This window comes from Lynx canadensis, chromosome A2, assembly GCF_007474595.2.
Source record: "Lynx canadensis isolate LIC74 chromosome A2, mLynCan4.pri.v2, whole genome shotgun sequence".
Classification (NCBI taxonomy): Eukaryota; Metazoa; Chordata; class Mammalia; order Carnivora; family Felidae; genus Lynx; species Lynx canadensis.
This window is the reverse complement of record NC_044304.2, coordinates 33,629,134-33,650,968: the sequence shown is the minus strand read 5'-3', so window position 1 is coordinate 33,650,968 and position 21,835 is coordinate 33,629,134. Positions and strand designations below refer to the sequence as shown.

Genomic DNA, 21,835 nt, shown 5'->3' with positions numbered 1-21,835 from the left:
TCTCCATAATTCATACAAGCACTGGTGGCACCAGAAGAAACCAAAAAAGAACATTATCTTTTTTTTTTCATTTCTAATGTTCACTTATTTTTGAGACAGAGACAGACCGTGAGCAGGGGAGGGGCAGAGAGAGAGAGAGAGAGACAACAGAATCCAAAGCAGGCTCCAGGCTCTGAGCTGTCAGCACACAGCCCGACACAGGGCTCGACCTCACAAACTGCGAGATCATGACCTGAGCTGAAGTCAGACGCTTAACCGACTGAGCCAGCCAGGCACCCCTATTATCTTTTTACTTTAGAGGTGGAAGAATGAGCATTTTATCAGGCAAAAGCCAGTTTTAACACCATGACTTAATTTGCTGACTTTTTAGAACAGGAAAATTAAACATAAACTGGACTTTAGTGATGACTGAAGGTCATCCTCAATTAATCTACTGGTATCTTCAAGAGCTCCAAAGAGCAGAAGTTTACTCCAAACAAACTGAAAATACACTAATAATGCTGACTTTATAACCAGTAATAAAGGACAAATAATAAGATGTGAATTACAGGTCATACAGAAGAAGGAAAAAAACCAAAAATGTTATGTAATTCATAAATTCAACATTTACGGAGTAGCTACTGGCTATCAGGCACTTTTTTCAAAGGAAAACAGAAGAGCGGTCCCTAGGTCTAATATTTGACAGGGGCACGGTGTGGGCAGAAAAGGGTTCTAAGAGAGAGAAGGCAGGTGATGGAGAAGGCTTCACAGAAGTGCCTGCTCTAATCTAGGAGGAAAAAAAATTGTGTTGGGGCAGCGGGGGGGCGAGGGGGGGCACTTGCCCAAAATAGACTCAGATGGCTGAAGACACAATTTAAAAATAGAATCTCCACAGATAAGCATAATTTTCCATTATCACCTGGCCAGAATAATTTAGTCTAAGAACATATAAAGAAATCATTTTGTATTTGAAAAAAAAAAAATCTCTAGAACCGAGGGTTTAGAATCCAGTGAGAAGTTTCAGTGGCAGACACAGAACAGGACAGAAAGAACAATTACAAACACTTGCATGGAACTTGTTTACGCTCCACGCACTGAGAACTTTACATACATGAACTCTCGTTACCTCCAACTCTTCTGAGGGATGTGCCTTTTTATCCTCATTTTACAGACAAGGAAGTTGAGGCTCAGAGAAGTTAAGTAACTAGCCAACGTTTAAACAGACAACAGCAGAACTGGAACGGGTGAGACATTTTGGTACAGAATAGAAAGAAGAGGCCTTGAACCTGCAAGTTAGAGCTGTCTGGACAACAGAAGGGTATTTGTAAGACACCTTACTTCCACATACAGACCATAATTTTTTCCGGAATGCTATTCAAATACCCAAGCGAATGAACAAACTCTGTCACTGCCCAAAACAACTTGCTTTACATAAGAGGAGTGCATTTTTTTTTCATGAGGAATTGTCTCAAAAGAAAAAAAACAACAACAAAACTTTGGAAAATATTGAGACCAAGCTAAAAAGATCAATTTATGTACAAATGTTTCACTTGGGAACTACTTTAAAATTCCTAAGCACCACCACCACTAGTAACAACAAAAACCTGACTGGTAGAAAGTACTGCATATGAATTACCAAAGTACTGTGAAATGACAAATTTGTTCATCATGTGCAGGGACGACAAGGTTGAGATCCACAAAAAACTGGCTGGGAAGACAGGAAAGGTTAGTCAGTGGAAACGTAAATATTATTGCTAGTGACTTCTCAATAATTTGAGTAGACTGGAAAATGGAATAAAAACACAGTGCAGGCAACAGTAGGAATGATTACTGGTGACAAGAGTAGTTGCCACTTGCTGAGCACCTAGCATGTTCCAGGAGCTATGCTAAAGATTTTATATTATTTAGTTTTAGAAAATGTTATGATCTGCAAACACAGGTATGGGGGCGGCGCTAAATGACTGTAAGGAATTGGCCAAAGGTCAGAGAGACAGTAAGCAAGACAGCTGAAGCTGGTTGGTGGCTCCCCGCAAAGCCATGTGTCTTGTAGACAAGATAATATATATGCATCATTGTAAGATTCCTCACTACCATACACAGCTCACCTTCTAATACATTACAATATGTAAGTTATTAAAATATTGTGATGTCTGTACAAGTTGTTCAAATAATGTGGGTTTGTAATGGAGGATTTTTTTTAAGGACCTATCTGAACACCAAAACATTTAAATTGCCATAATTTTTCAACCTAAGTAAGTACTTCCACCTCCATGGAGGTCTAATGGTTACCGTGCAGGCAGATAAATGACTAGGGAGTGTAGGGATGAGGGCAGAAAGTGAGCCCAAATGTGAAAAACCATAGTATTGGGAATCTCACTCCTATGATAGAGGATGCGTACGAAAATAAGTAAAACTAAAAAAGCAGATGGCATCCTTTACCTAATATTGGCTTATTTATCCCAATTCAATGTCCTGTTTCTTTTTCAAATAAAAACTGAAATCTTCAGATGAACCCATGCATATTTGTTACCATTTCAGGTCAATGAGAAATTTCAAGTGGAAGTAATGAGACAGGCAGAAATTACTCTTAATGTTGCTTACATGGTTGTTTCCTGATTAGGAAGGTAAGTGACAACAGGTAGGCATGTTCATGGCAGAACTACAAGATTCTACATAAGAGCAAAACATCTCCTTTGCTCACTATTTTCCTCACAGCTGCCTGGAGTCTGGTTCACAGCTTAGTGTCTATAACTTTTATTAAGTTTCCATAACATAGCTTGATTACAAAATATTTCCAAGAGCTTAGATACTTCACTTCGAAGAAATTTTACCCTTACAGAAAAGTTGCAAAAATAATATGGTTCCCATATACCGTTCACCCAGCTTCCCCTAATGTTGACATCTTAAATGACTATAGTACAACAAAATACAGGAGATTAAAGTAGGTACAATACTACTCACATACAGACTTCGAATTTCATCATTCATACTGTTTATAAAGATATGCCATTTTTAACATGAGCTTTTTTATTTTTTATTATTTTATTTTTTTATTTTTGAAGGGGGAGAGAGAGAGAGAGAGAACGAGCAGGGGAGAAGCAGAGAGAGAGGGAGACAGAATCCGAGAGAGAGAGAGAGAGAGAGAGAGAACGAGCAGGGGAGGAGCAGAGAGAGAGGGAGACAGAATCCGAAGCAGGATCCAGGCTCTGAGCAGTCACCACAGAGCCTGATGCGGGGCTCGAACTCACTAACTGTGAAATCATGACCTGAGCTGAAGTCAGAGGCTTAACCGACTGAGCCACCCAGGCGCCCCTAACATGAGCTTTTTTAAAATTAACATTATTTCTATCATCCATTAGGATATCACGAGGAATCCTGAATACCTATTGGTAGCACAAGAAAACAAGTAGGTCATCTTACTTTCCCAAGCAATTCTTCACTCACGGCTCAAGGCCTATGAGAGGAAGAGCGGCATGACGTAATTTGGCTTTCCCAAGCATTCCCCCCCCCCCCGCCACTAACCCCAGAGTAACAGCTACTAGCCTGAGTATTCATTCAAAGGATAGAAAGCAAACACCAAGTTCAGTGCTATTAAACGGCTAGGAGGGCAGGCCTGGGTCAGGTGTTTTCTATTAGAGCATAATAGTATGAAGCATGAAGAGAAGGCTTTGTTTTTCACTTCAAAAGACCCACCCGAATGTACACTATTGTCCTATAAATGAGTAACAAATCGAAAAAAGTGTTCTGGCTTTAGTGCAGGAAAACTCCCAGTTTGGGACCTCAGCTGTCATACTCGAAAGTAGTTACGCAGCTTCCAGTACTGCAGGCTTATGAAACTTTGCCAATGCTTTTGGGGGTACAAGGATAGGCACGCGTACAGGATCATCTCCTTGAGTCCACATTAATAACCTCAGCTGACAATTTATTTAGACGAAACAAAAGACAATCCTCTGTGCAGGCCTTAGTGTTGTGAGTCCACCACCAGAATGTTGTGGCGACAGTAGAGATGCGCTAACGCTCTCCAGACTGTAGCTGATAGGGCCACTGTGGAACATACACTTTAAAAAACAAAGCAACAGCTGCTCAAAATGTTATTATCCAATTAAAATTTTTTTAACATTTATTTATTTTTGAGAGACAGGGCATGAGCAGGGGAGGGGCAGAGAGAGAGAAGGAGACACAGAAGCTGAAGCAGGCTCCAGGCTCTGAGCTGTCAGCACAGAGCCTGATGCGGGGCTCAAACCCACAAACTGGGAGATCATGACCTGAGCCGAAGTCGGATGCTCAACCGACTGAGCCACCCAGGCACCCTGTTATTATCCAATTAAATGAATCATCTCTCTGTAAGTAGTCATATACCAACATGTCTTCAAAAGAGATCTCCAAAGCAAAGTTTTAAACCGAAAACATTACTAAATACAATTGAGACCACAGTCAAGCTCTCACTTCTGCCATACTATGGCTCTGGCAACATCATCAAATGGCTACAGTAGTTTTCCTAACTGAAGGTGGATGTACCTAACTGATGATTAGGAATCATTTATAATACACAGGTTAATTATAGCTATAATGGCGGCTGCATGGAAACAATTCACAGATGTGTCAAAGCACCAACTTTGTGTGGGCTGGTATGTTAACTCGTTTTTGGTGAAACTGTTATTTGGTTCGTTGGGATACTGAGATACTTGACTTCTAGACAAGTTAAGGTGGTGAAGATACAAAGAATTTGTAACAAAGTCTTTAATGAATGACTGTGTTGGTAATTAAAGGTAATAAATAACTCATTTATTATTCTTGAGCAAAATCAAGATGGGCTCAAATGCTGAGTTGCTTAGTAATATTGAGGTTTTATAGTTAAAAAGTATTAATTCGGGGTAAATGCGGCTAAGTTTTACTAGAGAGGCATTTCCTCTGATTGGGTGCTCTCGGAGTTTTCTGGCTCTGGATGTCTTGTCAGTTTTGGGTAGGGAAAAGGGGTCCTGTTCTGTTAACAATATCTAGACATATCACTGAGTAACAGTTAAAATAAAACAAATTACGGTAACTCATGCTCATGATATTGACTGGGAGTCAACAAAAACAGGTATGATTATTTTTAATAATTCTGCCTGCAAACGCACACCTGGCTTACTATATTTAAGGAACAATATTTTTGAAAGATTTTTATGGGTGAAATGAAAGAACGGAGGGACTGCACTGCTAAGCCCCATGTAGCTGGAAACAAATATACTGGCAAGCATCCTTCCTCAACAGCACCAGAAAAATATACACAGTAAGGAGTCACTGTTTTCACTGACCTTCATGAGCAGTCTCATCTCACCCCTAACTCTCTAGGAGAGAGACCTCACTGCTTTCCCCACAGGCCCTGCCCTGTTCCTTACAGAAGGCTGGCAAATGCCTGCTCCCTAGATGAAAAGCGACAACCTAGTGTTTGATAACCTCACCTCTGTGTAAAGAGCAGGGGAAGACGAGAACTGGCCAAACATCACAATCCCAAGTTTTCATTCTTGGCCCGGCAGAGAACCACACAGACCGGGAACGGCAAACAGTTTCCACCTCCAGGACTCCCAATTGACGGAGGTGGACAAGGCTTTCCGGCGAGCTGTTATGTGGGTCAAAGGTTCTGTTTAGGGTCAGCTGGACTCAGGGCTCTGATCAACGGGGCACGGCCGCCGAGAGAGACACCAGAGCAGCAGCAACGCCATCCCAGTGCATACTGAAGCCAGACAGACTAAACAAACACCAAAAATGCTCGCAAATAACCAGAGAGCAAATTTAAAAAACAAAAACAAAGCTCCCTCCTTTTTTCTCATTTTTCAAAGGAGGCTTCATGTGAACCTAGACATGGGTCCTCTGAAGTCAACTACTGGCAAGGTATATAAACTCCCAAGAAACTGGAATCATTATAGGCATTTAAAAAAAAATTTTTTTTTAATGTTTATTTATGAGAGACAGAGACAGATCATGAGCAGGGAGAGAGGGCAGGTAGAGAGAGAGAGGGAGACACAGAATCTGAAGCAGGCTCCAAGCTCCGAGCTGTCGGCACACAGCTCCATGTGGGGCTCGGGCTCACAAAACTGCAAGATCAGGACCTGAACAGAAGCCGGATGCATGCCCCTAGGCATTTTTAAAGTACTATGTGTGATAATCTGATGAAACTAAAGCATGGTCAACTCGCCTCTTTTCTCACACTTTGTCTCAGCAAAAAAGGCAACGTGACTCAACACAGTCATCTTCTAAGGGACTGATTCTCTTTATCTCCTTACAGTCACTATCTTGCCCAGGGAGGAGATAAATGTAAAAAAGAAAGAAGACAAAGGAAGAATCCTGCCGTGGTTTTTACTGTTTTTGACCAAGGACCCTAACCCCCTACCCTCTAAGATGTTGCACTGATGAGGCAGGCTTAAATCTGACCTTCAGGAACGGAACTGCGTGGTGTCGTCATCACTGTGGCCTCTCGCTGTAGCTACCATGGATGGGCAGCTGGGTGCCCAGGTCACAGGAGGGCTGGGGGAGGAAGTCAGAGCTCCAGAAGCCACGACCTTGCCAGCTACTGTCTCAGGGCCCCTGCTAAAGAGGCCAGTCCTCCACCCTACTTAGTGTTCCTGAACATCTCTTTTTCACTCTCTGCCTTGGCCAAACCACACAAAACAACAACTTACAAAACATTTTGCTTACAAACGGAATCCCACCTAAAAGTAGGAGGAAGTTTTTATTTTCCTAACTCCCATATTACAGGATCTCTCTCTCTCCCTCTACCTGAGTGGCCCTAGAAACAACAAAATGTCACCTATTACTTTATAAATTTAATGAAAGGGCACTAAGATTTTTTTTTTTTTTTTTTTGCACAAAGTGTCTCTTATCTTCCAGGATGCAAATTAAGAATTCAGATGTTCTTGTAGTTTTTGAATTGTTCAAAGATGCCTGCTTCATTCTGCGATTTTGCTAAAATCCTTATCAGCTGCTTACATTCTGACTCAACTGGTGGTCTGGACATACAACAAATACTTTGGTCTTATTTTCAGGTGTTTTCTTCCACACTGATATATTTAATTTAGGGTACAAGCTTACCCTAAGCTTGTAGCAAAAATCACACACACACACACACACGTAAAACAGAGCAAAATCTGTTATCCTTCCCTTCTCAATCTTTAGCATGCCTTTATTAGCAATCTATGTTTTGACCAAACATGTCCATTACGACACTAGAAATGAAAGTGTGTACATGAGGACAATGAGCACTGAGCATCTTCTAAACTACTATTATTTTTTTAAATTTTTTAAATGTTTATTTTTGAGAGAGAGAGACAGAGAGAGACAGAGACAGAGCCCGAGCGGGGTAGGGGCACAGAGAGAGGGAAACACAATCTGAAGCAGGCTCCAGGCTCTGAGCTGTCAGCACAGAACCTGACATGGGGCTCAAACTCACGAACTGGGAGATCATGACCTCAGCCAAAGTTGCACACTTAACCGAATGAGCCACCCAGGCTCCCCTAAACCATTACTCAGATTTTTAAAAGGTGTAGAATTTTGTCGTGGGTTGGAATATGGTGATAGACATTTTAAGTGTTATCAAAATAAGAATCAAGAATAAACAAGTTATTTACTCTTCCACTTGAATAAAACCAGGTTTTTCTAAAGTACTAACTTCTAAAAACACTTGAAGTATACCATCAAAAATCTAAGTGACGACTTTATACATTGTACTATAACTCAAAGAATAATCCCCTGACCAGATTTCTAATACAAAGCTAAGATTTCAGCTTACAAAATCATCAGCATGGTGTCACAGTCTTACATAACCAAAATTATTTTATTTTCATTTTACTTCAACAGTTGCATCTGAACTTAAAGCTTGCATTTCTTCTAGTTAGTGCTTTGCAACTTTGTAACACCTTGTGGCTAGAAGCCTGTTTAGACCAGACCACATTCTTAACAATCCTCTAAACTACACTGCTACTTCTGTTAAATATTCAGTTAATACAAAAAATGTGACATTCTTACAGGGAATTTTATCATATCCTTCCAAAATATGCTTATTGTTGACCTAAAGCTCAGTAAGAGTAAACCCGTATGCTATAGTGGTGGACATACTTCTAAAAGAAACTCATTATAAATGAAACAGTTAATATATATATTATCCAACTCTGCACTGAATTTGAAAAAGAAAGAATGCCAAACTTCAATTAGTAAATCGTTACAGACACCTGCTGTGTAAAAGAACTATTAACAACATAAACATATATATAAACAATCAGAAGACAAAATTCCTTCCTCCAATAAGCGAAGAACTACAAGAAATTAAACACAAACACACAGAAAAATGTGGTCTGGCTTTTCTCATTACCATAAACTACCTGTGCTCACCCTTGGCCGGTCACAGGGCTGACTTCTGAAGCGAACACTGTTGAATCCCTGCCCAAGGACAGGAGAACCACAGATGCTTGGGAGAGTCTATCTAAGAAATATGCCAGCCAGTGTTTTTAATCTTTATACTATCAAGTTAAGGAATCAATGCAATTTGAATAGGAGATAATCCGTGGAAAGTGGTTATCATGGCTCCTGGTGCATTGTAACTTAGAGAAATGTTGGGTATTATGGTATTACTACAGTTACTATCATTAACAATGTTAACACAGTAAAAGGGTGCTGGACAGGAAACTGAGGCTTGGATTACAGATGAAGACAACCTCTCTGAGCCCCTTTCCTTGTCTTAATGCAGACAACAAGGCCTCCCACCCCAGGTTGTGGGTGATGTGAATCAGATGCTAATGAACGTGTAGTGCTTACTTAGCCCAGTGCCTGGCACATAGTATCTGCTCAACACACAACAGATATGTTTTTTAAGTATTCAGGTGATACAAGGTCCTAACTGAACAAATTTTATTAAAGTGCTAGGAAGGGAATAAACAGGGGCTATGGTTCCTGAGGAGGGAAGATGAGAAGGTCTTCCTCCAAAGAGGGGTGGAAAGGGAAGTCCTCTCTCTGGTGACATATGGCCTAAGGCCTGGGGAAGGAGAAGGAGCTGGCCAGGAGAAAAGCCTAGGGAAAGACCTAGAATGGAAGCTCAGTGAGGAAGAGGGACTGTCATCTGTCCTCTTTACCATGCTATCCCCAAGCCGAGAAGTTCCTGACATGCAGCAGGCTCACTACTACTGAGTAGTGCTCAGTGACGATGTTAGAAGAGCGTTTATGGCAGACGGCACAACAAATGTAAGGGTCCTGGGTTAAGCAACACCCCAGGTGAGCAGCCCACAAAGAACCGAAGGAAGGCCAGCAGTAAGTGGAGACACTGTGGCTGCAGTGTGGTTAGTGGGTGGGTGGCAGGAGGTGGGTGACACAGGAGGGGGCCAGAGGACACAGGAACAGTGTCAGCCATAGCTTAAACTCTACATCTTATTCTTCTTTCAAAGAGATGCCACCGATGGGTTTAAGGGACAGTGGTATGACTTGATTGATTTCTTTAAAAGATCACCCTGGCTGCTGTGAAAAGAACACATTTTAGAGAAGCAAGAATGGAATCAGGGGGACCTTCTGAGGAGCCAAAGTGCCAAATGAGACAAAAGGCGAGTCCGAGGCCTCAATGAGAGCAGTGGACTTGATGACGGGCTGGGTTATCGGGATGGGAGGAACGGAGAACTATGGAGTAACTCCCAGCTTTATACTTTAGCTAGCAGCAGATACTTGTGCCATTTACTGAGAGGGGGTCAACACAGGAAGACCGGCTAGAGACAAGCAGAATGAAAGCCAAAAGTTCTGTTCTGAACTGGTTCACCTGAGAGGATCCTGGCAAGATGGCAGCGTAGGAGGACGCTGGGCTTACCACGCATCCTACTGATCACTTAGATTCCACCTACACCTGCCTAAATAACCCAGAAAACCGCCAAAGGATTAGCAGAACGGAGTCTCCGGAGCCAAGCGCAGACGAGAGACCCACGGAAGAGGGTAGGAAGGGCGGCGAGGCGGTGCGCGCTCCACGGACTGGCGGGAGGGAGCCGGGGCAGAGGGGCGGCCTGCTGGCCAAGCAGAGCCCCCAAGTCTGGCTGGCAAAAGCGGAGGGGCCAGACGGAGTGTGTTCCGACAGCAAGAGGGACTTGACATCTGGAAGGTTATAAGCTAACAGCTCTGCTCGGAGAACGGGAGGACAATGGGAGGGAGAGTTGTTGAGCCCCAGACGACAGAGCTCAGCTTGGCAGGGAACAAAGGCGCTCGCCAGCACCATCTCCCTCGCCCATCCCCCAGCCAAAATCCCAAAGGGAATCGGTTCCTGCCAGGGAACTTGCTTGCACCACGCAAACACCCAAAGCTGTGCTTGTGCGGATCCATCCCTCCGGGGGGTCTGACTCCCTCCCGGTGCCACAGGGCCCCTCCCGAAGCAGATCTCCGAAGGAAAAGCAAGCTGAGCCTGCCCTTCCTGCCCCCGTGCACCTTGCCGATCCACCCCGGCTAATACGCCAGACCCCCAGCACCACAAGCCTGGCAGTGTGCAAGTAGCCCAGACGGGCCACGCCACCCCACAGTGAGTCCCGCCCCTAGGAGAGGGGAAGAGAAGGCACACACCAGTCTGACTGTGGCCCCAGCGGTGGGCTGGGGGCAGACATCAGGTCTGACTGCAGCCCCGCCCACCAACGCTAGTTATTCAAGACGGCACAGGGGAAGTGCCCAGCAGTCCCGCACCACTCCAGGGACTATCCCAAATGACGAAATGGAAGAATTCCCCTCAGAAAAACGTCCAGGAAATAACAACAGCTAATGAACTGATCAAAAACGATTTAAATATAACACAAAGTGAATTGAGATTAATAGTCATAAAATTAATCGCTGGGCTTGAAAACAGTATAAAGGACAGCAGAGAATCTCTTGCTAGAGATCAAGGGACTAAGGAACAGCCAGGAGGAGCTAAAAAATGCTATCAACGAGTTACAAAATAAAATGGAGACAACCACGGCTTGGATTGAAGAGGCAGAGGAGAGAATAGGTGAACTAGAAGATAAAATTATGGAAAAAGAAGAAGCTGAGAAAAAGAGAGATAAAAAAAAACCCAGGAGGGGAAAATTAGAGAACTAAGTGATGCACTAAAGAGAAATAATATATGCATAATTGGAATTCCAGAGAAGGAAGAGAGAGGGAAAGGTGCTGAAGGTGTACTTGAAGAAATAATAGCTGAGAACTTCCCGGATCTGGGGAAGGAAAAAGGCAGTGAAGTCCAAGAGGCACAGAGAACTCCCTTCAGATGTAACTTGAATCGATCTTCTGCACGACGTATCATAGTGAAACTGGCAAAATACAAGGATAAAGAGAAAATTCTAAAAGCAGCTAGGGATAAACGTGCCCTCACATATAAAGGGAGACCTATAAGACTCGTGACTGATCTCTGTTTTGAAACTTGGCAGGCCAGAAAGGATTGGCACGAGATCTTCAGTGTGTTAAACAGAAAAAATATGCAGCCGAGAATCCTTTATCCAGCAAGTCTGTCATTTAGAATAGAAGGAGAGATAAAGGTCTTCCCAAACAAACAAAAACTGAAGGAATTCATCACCACTAAACCAGCCCTACAAGAGTTCCTAAGGGGGATCCTGTGAGACAAAGTACCAGAGACATCACTACAAGCATGACACCTACAGACATCACAGTGACTCTAAACCCATATCTTTCTATAATAACAGTGAATGTAAATGGATTAAATGCGCCAACCAAAAGACATAGGGTATCAGAATGGATAAAAAAACAAGACCCATCTATTTGCTGTCTACAAGAGACTCATTTTAGACCTGAGGACACCTTTAGATTGAGAGTGAGGGGATGGAGAACTATTTATCATGCTACTGGAAGCCAAAAGAAAGCTGGAGTAGCCATACTTATATCAGACAAACTAGACTTTAAATTAAAGGCTGTAACAAGAGATGAAGAAGGGCATTATATAATAATCACAGGGTCTATCCATCAGGAAGAGCTAACAATTATAAATGTCTATGCGCCGAATACAGGACCCCCCCCCAAATATATGAACTGGTTCACCTGAGACATCTTGAGTGAGGACGTCAACTAGGAATCTGGTCACAAGAGGCCATACATGAGAGGAGGTGGTCCATGACAGAGCTGTAAGGACAGCAGTCAAAGCCAAGGGACAAGGTGAAATAATAAGGGATGGGTCTTTGTCAGGTAATAACCACCACATCATCTATCATGTTTCACTTCTGGTTGGGTTGCCAGAAAGTTCCAAACACAACATAAATCTTAAAGGAAAATTTTCTTCTTGGGAATTCTGGACATGATAATCTACCCCTTTTACTTTTCCTCTTCTTTACGGTGTCAGTCTTCTTTCTTGCAAACATAAACAAAATTTATTTATTTACAAAATTGTAAAAATTTTATTTTATGTACAACGAGAAAGGGAAAACAGAAGAAATGAGGCAGCGTAGTGACATCCCTGGGGGAGTCAGGAGGACTGGCCCCCACATCTCCTTGCAGAGTGTACAATTACAGACACATCAGCTGAACGTTACGTGGGGGTGTTGTGCTTCTCCGATCGACCCCAAGCTCCTCAAAGGCATTACCCCTCTTATTCATCTTTGCATTGCTGTGAAATGGGCCAACGTCCAGCTCAGAGTGCACAGACAATACATGTACCCTCACACCATCTGTCACCCATTTGTAAATGCAAGGGACTGAGGCCTTGCTCCAGTACTCTAAAGCTCCGTTCTCAGTTGTTTTAAACAAAGGACAGTGTGTGATTAAATACCAGTAAGGAATGCACACAAACGTGAGGTAAGTTTGGATAAATCTTCAAGGCCTGGGTTGGAAGACTTCAAGGAGGGGAAAAAACAACAAAACTCAACTGGTCTTGGAAGATGCACAGTGTCTGGAGGTGTGGAAGCATATTTCAGAAAGCAGCCAAAAAACAGAAGCAGGAAGGAGTCTATTCTGGCTGGAGGGAAAAGATTTTGAACAACAAAGTACAGGGAGAAAACCGTGAAGACACAGAGCGGACATCCATGAGTGCCAACAACTTTAGGTTTTAGAGTTTCAGAAAGTTACAAACCGCTGAGAACTTCAAAGAGATGTTGAATGAAGATCACATAAATTCAATGTGTAGAAAGGATAAGAGAGAAGAGAAAGTGTCACGACTGCGTCTTGTAAGTTAATAAGAATCTGATAAGAAGGAGGCCACAGGGTCCACAAAGTCAGAGTCCACCCAGACTTGCTGAGTGATGTGCTACAGACAGAGAAAGAGACCATGAAATTATAACCCAGGGTTTGAGACCAATGGGTCAGCAGACGAGCAGTACGCTCAAGAGAAATGAAGGCAGCAGGAGGAAGTGATTCGACAAAAAGGTGGTACCTTTAACTGCAGGCAGAAGAGGCTTCAGATGACAGTGGCCACTCTCTGTTTCCAGACGGCTCCCCCACCGCCCCGCCCTTGCAGCACAACACATACGAGATCTGCTCAAGTCCTTGTGGGGAAGAATTTTCCTTAGTATTCTCACATAAACATAATAGAAAAGTTCTTGCACGTATTTTAATCTCTCTATGGGTACAAAAGCAAATGTGAATGGATTTGCTTTTACAAAATAAAATTTATTTACAAAATTGAAAAATTTTAAATTTATTTACAAAATTGTAAAAATTTTATTTACAAAAATAAAAGAAGTGGCCAAAACGGTCTCCTACGAAGCACTGTGAGTTCACATTTGGACATTTAAACAAAATAATATTGTTATGGAAAAAGATATTCTATATTGTCTAGCCATGAGAGAACTGCAAATTAAAACCACAAGGAGATAGCAACATACTATGAGAATAGCTAAAAAAACATGTTTTTAATCTAATGATTTAACAAGAAGTGACACAGGTGCAGAGCAACCGGGACTCTCATTACACACTGCTGCAAAATGGGGCAACCTCCACCTCGGACAGTGTCTTACCAAATTAAACTTGTATTTTCCCTATGACCTCACTCCTAGGGACCTACCCAAGAGAAACAAAAACGTATGTCCCCATACAAGTACCTGCATGCAAATTCATAGCAGCTTTACTCGTAATCACAAACCTGGAAACGGAAATGTGTATCACCCAGTGCACAGGTAAACAAACCCTACTGCAGACCTCCATACAACGGGATACTACTCAGTGACGCAAAGGAAGTAACTTCTGCTACAGGTAAAAATATGAACGTGCCTCAAAAGCATATTCAGTGAAATGAGACAAGGCACAAAAGATACATAGTACGACTGTATTTATAAAATATTCTGGAAAAGGGAAAACTACAAATATTTTGAATTTGGGTTACGGTGGTAGTCACAAGCCATTTGTCAAAATGCATAAAAATGTACATTCACAAAGGGTGAATTTTCCGGTATCAAAATTACTCAATAAACCAAACTTTAAAAGAAAAAAGAAAAAGATAGCATTTTAACATTTGCTCAAAGACAACTGTTAAGGTGTAACTTTATTATCTATGATTACTCTGAAAAATTCTAGACATTTCTTAACTAGCTAGAATACTACAAATGTCCTTAATACTGAAAAGAAATAAACTTCATGCTTTTTCCCTCTTTGGGCCTCAAAACATTCCTATGCAAAGATAGGGCTGTACGGGTGTGAGTGTGCTGTGTGAATGCTGGTTATTGAGGCGCTAATAAAGTGAGTCTTGTTTCCTGGACAGCTGTCAGCTCCACTGCTCTTCCATCAGAAACAGAAGAGGAGAGCTCTTATGCTCATGGAATGTGGCCTTCTCATTGGACAGCTGTTACGTCATGCCCAGAAACACTGCCCAAGAACCCATTCTCAGCACGCACCACGCAGAAAACAGTAAAAACAAAAATGACAACAAAAGACCCAAGAAACGATTATACAAAGTACATAGATATAAACTAAGCTGTGCTATTTAAAAGCAGATCACTCCTAAGAAATATTTCTCAATATTTAATATTCCAGACTGTCTTTTTTACGAGTCATGTTTTACCTCATCTTACTATCCTTAGCATACAACCTCAGAGTTCAAATATATCTATTTTTTACTTTTCAAAACACATTTTGTATGAGCATGCTTTGATTACTAATTCCATACAATTATGAGAGTAATGATTTTACCCTTTGTATTATGAAATGCCCACCTAGAAAGTTTGCCATTTTACAGTTTGGTCTGCTATAAGCCATTTTCAGTTGAACAAGGGCTTTCAAATTCTTTTGACCATTATGCACATTTTCCGTCGCAACCCGAGAGAGAGAGGTGTGTGTGCGTGTGCAAGCAACAGTGAGGTTGTACGAAATAAGACTTACGCTTACCATGAGATGTTCTCTAATATTTCCTTTCACATTAGAGTCCTTAAAATGCTGTCAAATAGCCACACAATCCATATCATGACACACAATTTTCAAAATCATCGCCCCAGAAGATGGGGGAAAAAAAACCTCATTAACATTTTTGCCTGTTTTAAACACAGGCTTTTAAAAATTCACCTATTTGTCTTTAAACACATAAGTGACCTTCCCTGAGGCTGGCTCACAACTCACCACACTCTGTTCTCCCTCGGGGTCCCCAGATGGCTGGGGTGAACAGCAGAGATGGAACTGACCTTCAGAATCCAGGCCTCTGCTGCTCCCGGCCTGCAAATACTCGGGACCTTTATTTCTGTCCATTTACCCACCTTGTTATTCCTTGGCCTCTACACACATGCACGCACACACGGAATGAAACAGAATTCCACCAGGTAGAATACAAAGGGTTGCAGTAGAGAAGGAAGTAAAGCCCAGTTTTTTCTTAACATCCATGCATTTCAGTCATGCCTGCTGTGCTGATTTTCCAGTATCACAGAGAGAACAAGTTTAAAAGGCTGAACTGGCATATAAATCACACACAAACAGTATTTTCAACTATCAACAATTTTGAGTTTTTAAACTGTCAGTCAATATTCTATTCTACTATTCCACACTGAAAATGGTGGGCATGTGTGTGAATCAGGCAGAAATTTTATACGAAGATTGGAAAACTTACTTTTAAGGACTCCCACAAGGGAAACTGGACCAATGAGAAAGGAATCTGAAGAGAAAAAAAAAAAAAAATCAAATAAATTAGGCGGGAAAGATCAGAGTTTGCCTAGCCCTACTATATGAACCTATAATTATTATTTATAAGCCTTAGTTCATTTTAACTTTATGTGTATAACAAAACTAACATTAAATTTATAGGTGCAGTATATACAGTTTTCAGAAAAAGAGTTAAGCTATAACTGCCTGTAGAGTTCTACTAACTTTTTGAACCCAAGGGACATAAAATGATGGTGTGAAACCCTTTTGAAACAGAAAGAGAAACACAGTACAGAGATCTGGCTACTGAACTGACAAAACAAATATTTCCTATCACAAGCAATAAGGACTTTAAAGACTTGACATTTTTCTGAAGAACCAGAGCTGTCTACTCCTTAGCGGGCCAAATGTTGGGGTTTAAAATAGAAACAGGGAGGTGCGCCTGGGTGGCTGAGTCAGTTGAGTGTCCGATCAGGTCATGATCTCACAGTTCATGAGTTCAAGCCCCACGCTGGGCTCTAGGCTGACAGCTGGGAGCCTGGAGCCTGCTTCAGATTCCCTCTCTCTCTACCCCTCCCCCCCACCGCCTCTCTCACTCTGTCAAAATTAAATAAAAACATTTAAAAACTTAAAAAAACAGACAAACAGGGAGAGGGAGCAAGACTGGGGGAGGAGGAGACGGGGGGGCAGAGCAGGATGGGAGAGAAAAGGAAGGGAAGGGAAGAAAAGAAGGGGAGAGGAGAAGAGAGGTGAAAAGGGAGAGAAGGAGAGGCCCAGAGGGAGAGGAGAAGAAAGGAAGAGAGGGAGAGGGAAGGGGAGGAGGAGCAGGAAAGTACAAAGGGGTAGAGAGGGGAGGCAGGCGGAGGGAAAGAGCAGGCAGGAAACCAGAGAGGAGGCCACAGAGCCACTTACAGGACGAAGTGGAGAAACAGGGAAGGAGGAACAGGCCAGTGTGGCGGTGGGAAAGCACAGCATGTCAGCAGTGCAGGGGCCCAAGAGCACAACTGGGCCTGAGGGCCGGCCAGTCCCCACGGGAGGCAGGGAGAGGAGTCATCTGCAGTAGCCAAGCGTGACACTGAAGACAACCAGCGCACTCACAGTGAGTGTTTGCAGTCAGGTGGACAGCAATATGCGCTAGAATGACCAAGCACTTTTCATGTATCAGGCACTGTGCTAATAAGCACTTCCTAAGCTTTATTTCACACATCACAACAACTCTGTGAGACGGGTAGGTATTATTACTCTCCCCATGTTACAGGTGAAGAGGACGTTCGGGGATGCTGTATAACTTGACTGAAGATATCCTAAGAAGCCAAGACAATCTGACTCCACAGCCCCATCTGCTACTCTGCCTGAAACACCTCTCAGTGCATTTACTGCACATAAATTCACCCACAGCACAACCTGTTTGCTTTCAATGACATTTTCTAAAATTGGAAAACATAACCACACCTCCCTATTTCCTAAGACAAAAATACCTCAATTCCAGTGAACACCACCCACTAGTCTTGATGACATCCCATCACTGGCCAAAAAGGCATGGCCCCAGTACTGTTTTCTGTACTCACCTGAAAGGAGAGAGTAAAACGTGGACTTTGGACAGTGTCAATATGCATATGGGTGTGTGAGTCCGTGAAGGGTGTGTGTGGTAGAGACCATGATTTTGAAGGCATTAACAGACAGTTACCTTCACACGAATAGAGGGCATTAAATTACTTCTGAAGTATTTCCATTTAATCACAAATTACAAGTCTAGTATCATTTGCCTTTACTCTGCTGGAGTAAATGATGGCCCTGAGTTTCAGAGTGGACACAGAAAAAAAGATCTATCTTCTGCTCAGGCAGGAAATGGCAGTAAGAAAAAAAAAAAATGACGGCAACAGTCAGAGACTGACAGAGTAGAATCTCAGAGAAGTTGGCTGTCTTCAGAGTAAGCAGCACCCCACCCTGGATGTCAAAATTCCACAACAGGGGTGACATTTAGTTTAGTTTTTGTTGTCACCAAAATGTGAAAGCACCTGACAAAACGTCCATTCTGAAACTAAAGTGCTGTATTTTCAATTAACTATCAAGCCCCCCACCCAAACTGACTACATATTAGTTTTCTAAAAGCTTTTCTAAATTTCAAAAAAATTTATAGTGTGTAATAAAATACGCAAGAGGGCTGTAACAGGTACTAGGATGATAATGACTTTAATTTTCTTCTTTGTACTCTCCCCTCCCTAATGTAAATATTTCACATTTTAATAAGAATGTAAATATTCCACATTAATAAGAAGAAAAAAAGGCCTTACAACTTATTGTAATGGTCCATGGTAGCATTCTTTACTTCTTGATTAAAATAACCTGTAAAACTTCATTGTATGTTACCGGCACTTTTTTGGTACTTAAAAAAATAATAATAGATTTTGAATCCTGTTGATGTACATTTTGCCCATTTTCCTCTATTAAATGTTATTCATTAAATTGTTCCTTCAAATTTAAAGAAGTAATGTAAAAGTCATACCGTTGGAATGGCCAAACTATTCCACTGGGTGTTTACCTTAAAAAGTGAGCCGACAGTAAACCCCAATTTACTCTCTAAAACAAGATTAACTGACAGCCTAAGGTGATTAAATGTGCTGTAAACGCTTAAATAATTAAATTTATTTTTGGTTTCTGGTAGTGAAATATCCCTTGTAAGATCAACTCCTGACGTGTAAAAATTTTTCAAATATTCTTCAAGTCAAGATCCTATTGAATGCTTTCGGTCGTTTACGAGAGGAACAAACAACAACGAAAATGGGCTGCATGCATGCGGAAGGAGGGCCGCCAGCAAACAGTGCTCCACCGCTAAAACAAACACTTCTCCAGGCTGCCCGAGAACATGGGCCTGTCAAAGAGCTCAGTCCCTCCCCGAATCTGGTTTGGAGTTACATAAGAGTGATGTTTCTTCAAAACGTGGAATTTTAAACCCCAAACAGATGTAAGCTGTTATTCCGAAACGTTTTATAGATGTAGAAAATGAATAGCTGCACTCAGAGGTCTTATATTCCAAAACACAACATACTCATTTTATTGCTCTGAAAGTTACAAAATGCCTCACTGTTGTGACCTTTTTAATGCCTCCATTTAAGATGTTTTGTTTGAATAAGGTTGTTACGACCCAGGGCACTAATAAGCGAGTGCAGTAAACTCAGCTCCCATCAAAGAGGCAGATGCAGAGAGAGAGAAACCTGCTAAAATTCGACATGGACTCCACTCAGTAATAAACACAGTAATAATTCTATACAAGAGAGCATGTGAGGATTCCAGGTGAAGTAGACAAAATCAAATATAGGTGTGGTGAGCAGGGGAAGAAGTGTTGGCCATTACGAATGAAATAGAGAATGTACAAAATTACATTACGAACACGCTTCACCTCTGATTAAGTAGTGGACTAGAATCATCACTGAAGCCAATCAATGCTTTGAGCCTTGTGATCTTAAAACAAGTGTCCCTCATCTTATGGTCCTTAAAAAGTAATGAAGTGATTTATAACAAACCAAGGTGATACAAAGATAATGATATCTAAGGTATTATTTACCACCAAAATTCTATTTTTCCGTGGAAAAGTCGTATCAGCATTAACACTTTCTTAAAAATAAGACTTGATTATAAGCTACAATGAATACACTACTATTATGAATGATCTAGGAATCATAAGAATAAAAAAGTATGTTTTAAAAGCTGTGAAACTATTGTACCTTGGCAGAAATAACCCCAAATTCTCTAGCAATAAAACAAACAAAAAAATTACACTTTTTGCTAAGATCTCAAATTAGAAGGATTCATACAGCATGGGATTGGTAGGCCTGCTATGGATATCACAATGGGTCCAAGAACTGGCCCATTCCGATTTTCAAGGGACCCTCCAAGTGACCCAAAGAGATTCTCCTTTTGGCTGTGTGACAACGTCCAAATTTTTGTGACTGATTTAGGGTTTTCCATGTCAGTGTTGCAGTGCTAACGAAGCCATTCTCCTCTTAAATAGGCTGTGCCTTTTACCATTCACCCCAAGGGTAACAAAGGACAAATCAAGCTGAAGAAACCTTGTGCCTCAAAGTTACTATTGTTCCAAATTTTTAAATTAAACAAAAAAAGTGAGAGCCATTTAAAGCTGGTCTAGTGCTAGCTAGCATTTGACAGCAACGAATTCTAACAGTAAACACACATTGATTTTTCAACTGAACAGCCATTATCCACTTATGTGCACTGCATATAGAGAACAGAACATCTACCTAATAAAGGAAATTAACCTAAAATTAGGAAAAATTTTAAGTGAATTATTCCTGAGGTTTATAAGAGATCCTATAAGTCCTAAAACATCTTTCCAAAAAAGCACAAAGTGGACAAAAGGGCATCAAAATCTAATAAAGAAAAGGAGATGCATGTGAGCAGTTTGATTCTTAAGTAAATCTTTTAGAACTCAGCCAGGAGCTTTGAGGATATCACCAATCATTAACTCCATGTGCTAGGCACAGCATATCCTTAGTGAATTTTGGCACTGAAGGTAGTGATTATGTGTTCTTTCTCTGCTTTCTACAGAATCCTCCTATACATATATATATATATATATATATATATATACACACACACACACACACACGTATATATACACGTATATATACATACATATATATACACGTGTATATATACATATATATATACATACATATATATACACGTGTATATATATGTATACATACACACACACACACACAAACACCGTTCTTTGTGGTGAAAGACTGAATGCTTTCCTCTTAAGATCATGAACACAGCAAAGATGTCTGTTCTCACTTCTGTTCAACAATACACTGGAGGTTCTAGTCAGTATAACTGGCAAGAAAAAGAAAAAAAGCAGAAAATTTGGAAGGAAGCTGTCATTATCAAAATGACATGATTAGGCATGCTGAAAATTCTGAATAATCTTAAGGAATCAATATACAAGAAGAAGAAGAAGAAAGAAGAAAGAAGAAAGAAGAAAGAAGAAGAAGAAGAAGAAGAAGAAGAAGAAGAAAGAAAGAAAGAAAGAAAGAAAGAAAATAAAGCAACAAAATCCCTAAATGCTAGCAGCAAATTAGTGAAAAACAAATGTTAAAAAAAAAAAATCTGTTTAAAGGTGAATTAAAATTCAACTGGGGAAAAAAGTTAACAGAAGACTTGTAGGACCTATATATTTAAGTGACCAAATATTTTCATGAGAAATTAAAGAAAAATAAAAAAATACAGAATACATTGTCAATGGACTAGGGGACTCAATATTGCTAAAATATCTATCATCTGCCAAATAATCTATAATTTCAATGAAATCCCAAATATAATCCCAGCAGGTTTTCTTTAAAAAAAAACCAACAACAACAACAACACACAAGCTGATTCTAAAAGTTACCTGACAATGCCAAAGACCAAGAATAGCTAAAATAATATTGAAAAATCACACCAAATCCTAGGAGACCAACACAATTTGATTTCAAGAAGTACTATAAAGACACAGTTCTCAGGATAATCATCAGGACAACAGGCTTAAGCACAGACCAAACAAAAGAAAACAGTTCATAAACAGTATTTTCAATAAATAATTCTGGAACAGCTAGATATCTATATGCATAAAAATGAAACGTGACCCCCAACCTCATAACCATATACACAAATTAATGCAGGATGAACCACTGACTTAAAAATAAAAGCTAAACCTATAAAACTTTTAAAAGAAAACAGACCAGAATATCTTGGCGACCTGGAAGTAAGAGGAGATTTCTTAGAACATAAGAAGCAATAATCATAAAATTTCTCAAAACTGAAAAAT

At 40.9% G+C, this 21,835-nt stretch overlaps 1 protein-coding gene across 8 annotated transcripts in view; it reads right to left on the bottom strand.

Annotated features, from left to right (window-relative positions):
* The window catches only part of SLC25A26 (solute carrier family 25 member 26), a 139,386-nt gene that overhangs the window by 18,141 nt on the left and 99,410 nt on the right, over positions 1-21,835 (bottom strand). For 7 of the 8 annotated variants that reach the window (XR_003967015.2, XM_030307193.2, XM_030307189.2 and 4 more), the window contains exon 6: positions 15,977-16,021. The exons of the other annotated variant lie outside the window; for it this stretch is intronic. Coding sequence is in view for 6 of the 7 variants with exons in the window: in XM_030307193.2 (XP_030163053.1) it covers positions 15,977-16,021 (45 nt within the window). In the remaining variant the exon portion in view is untranslated. The remainder of the gene's footprint in view (positions 1-15,976; positions 16,022-21,835) is intronic. 8 annotated transcript variants of the gene reach the window in all.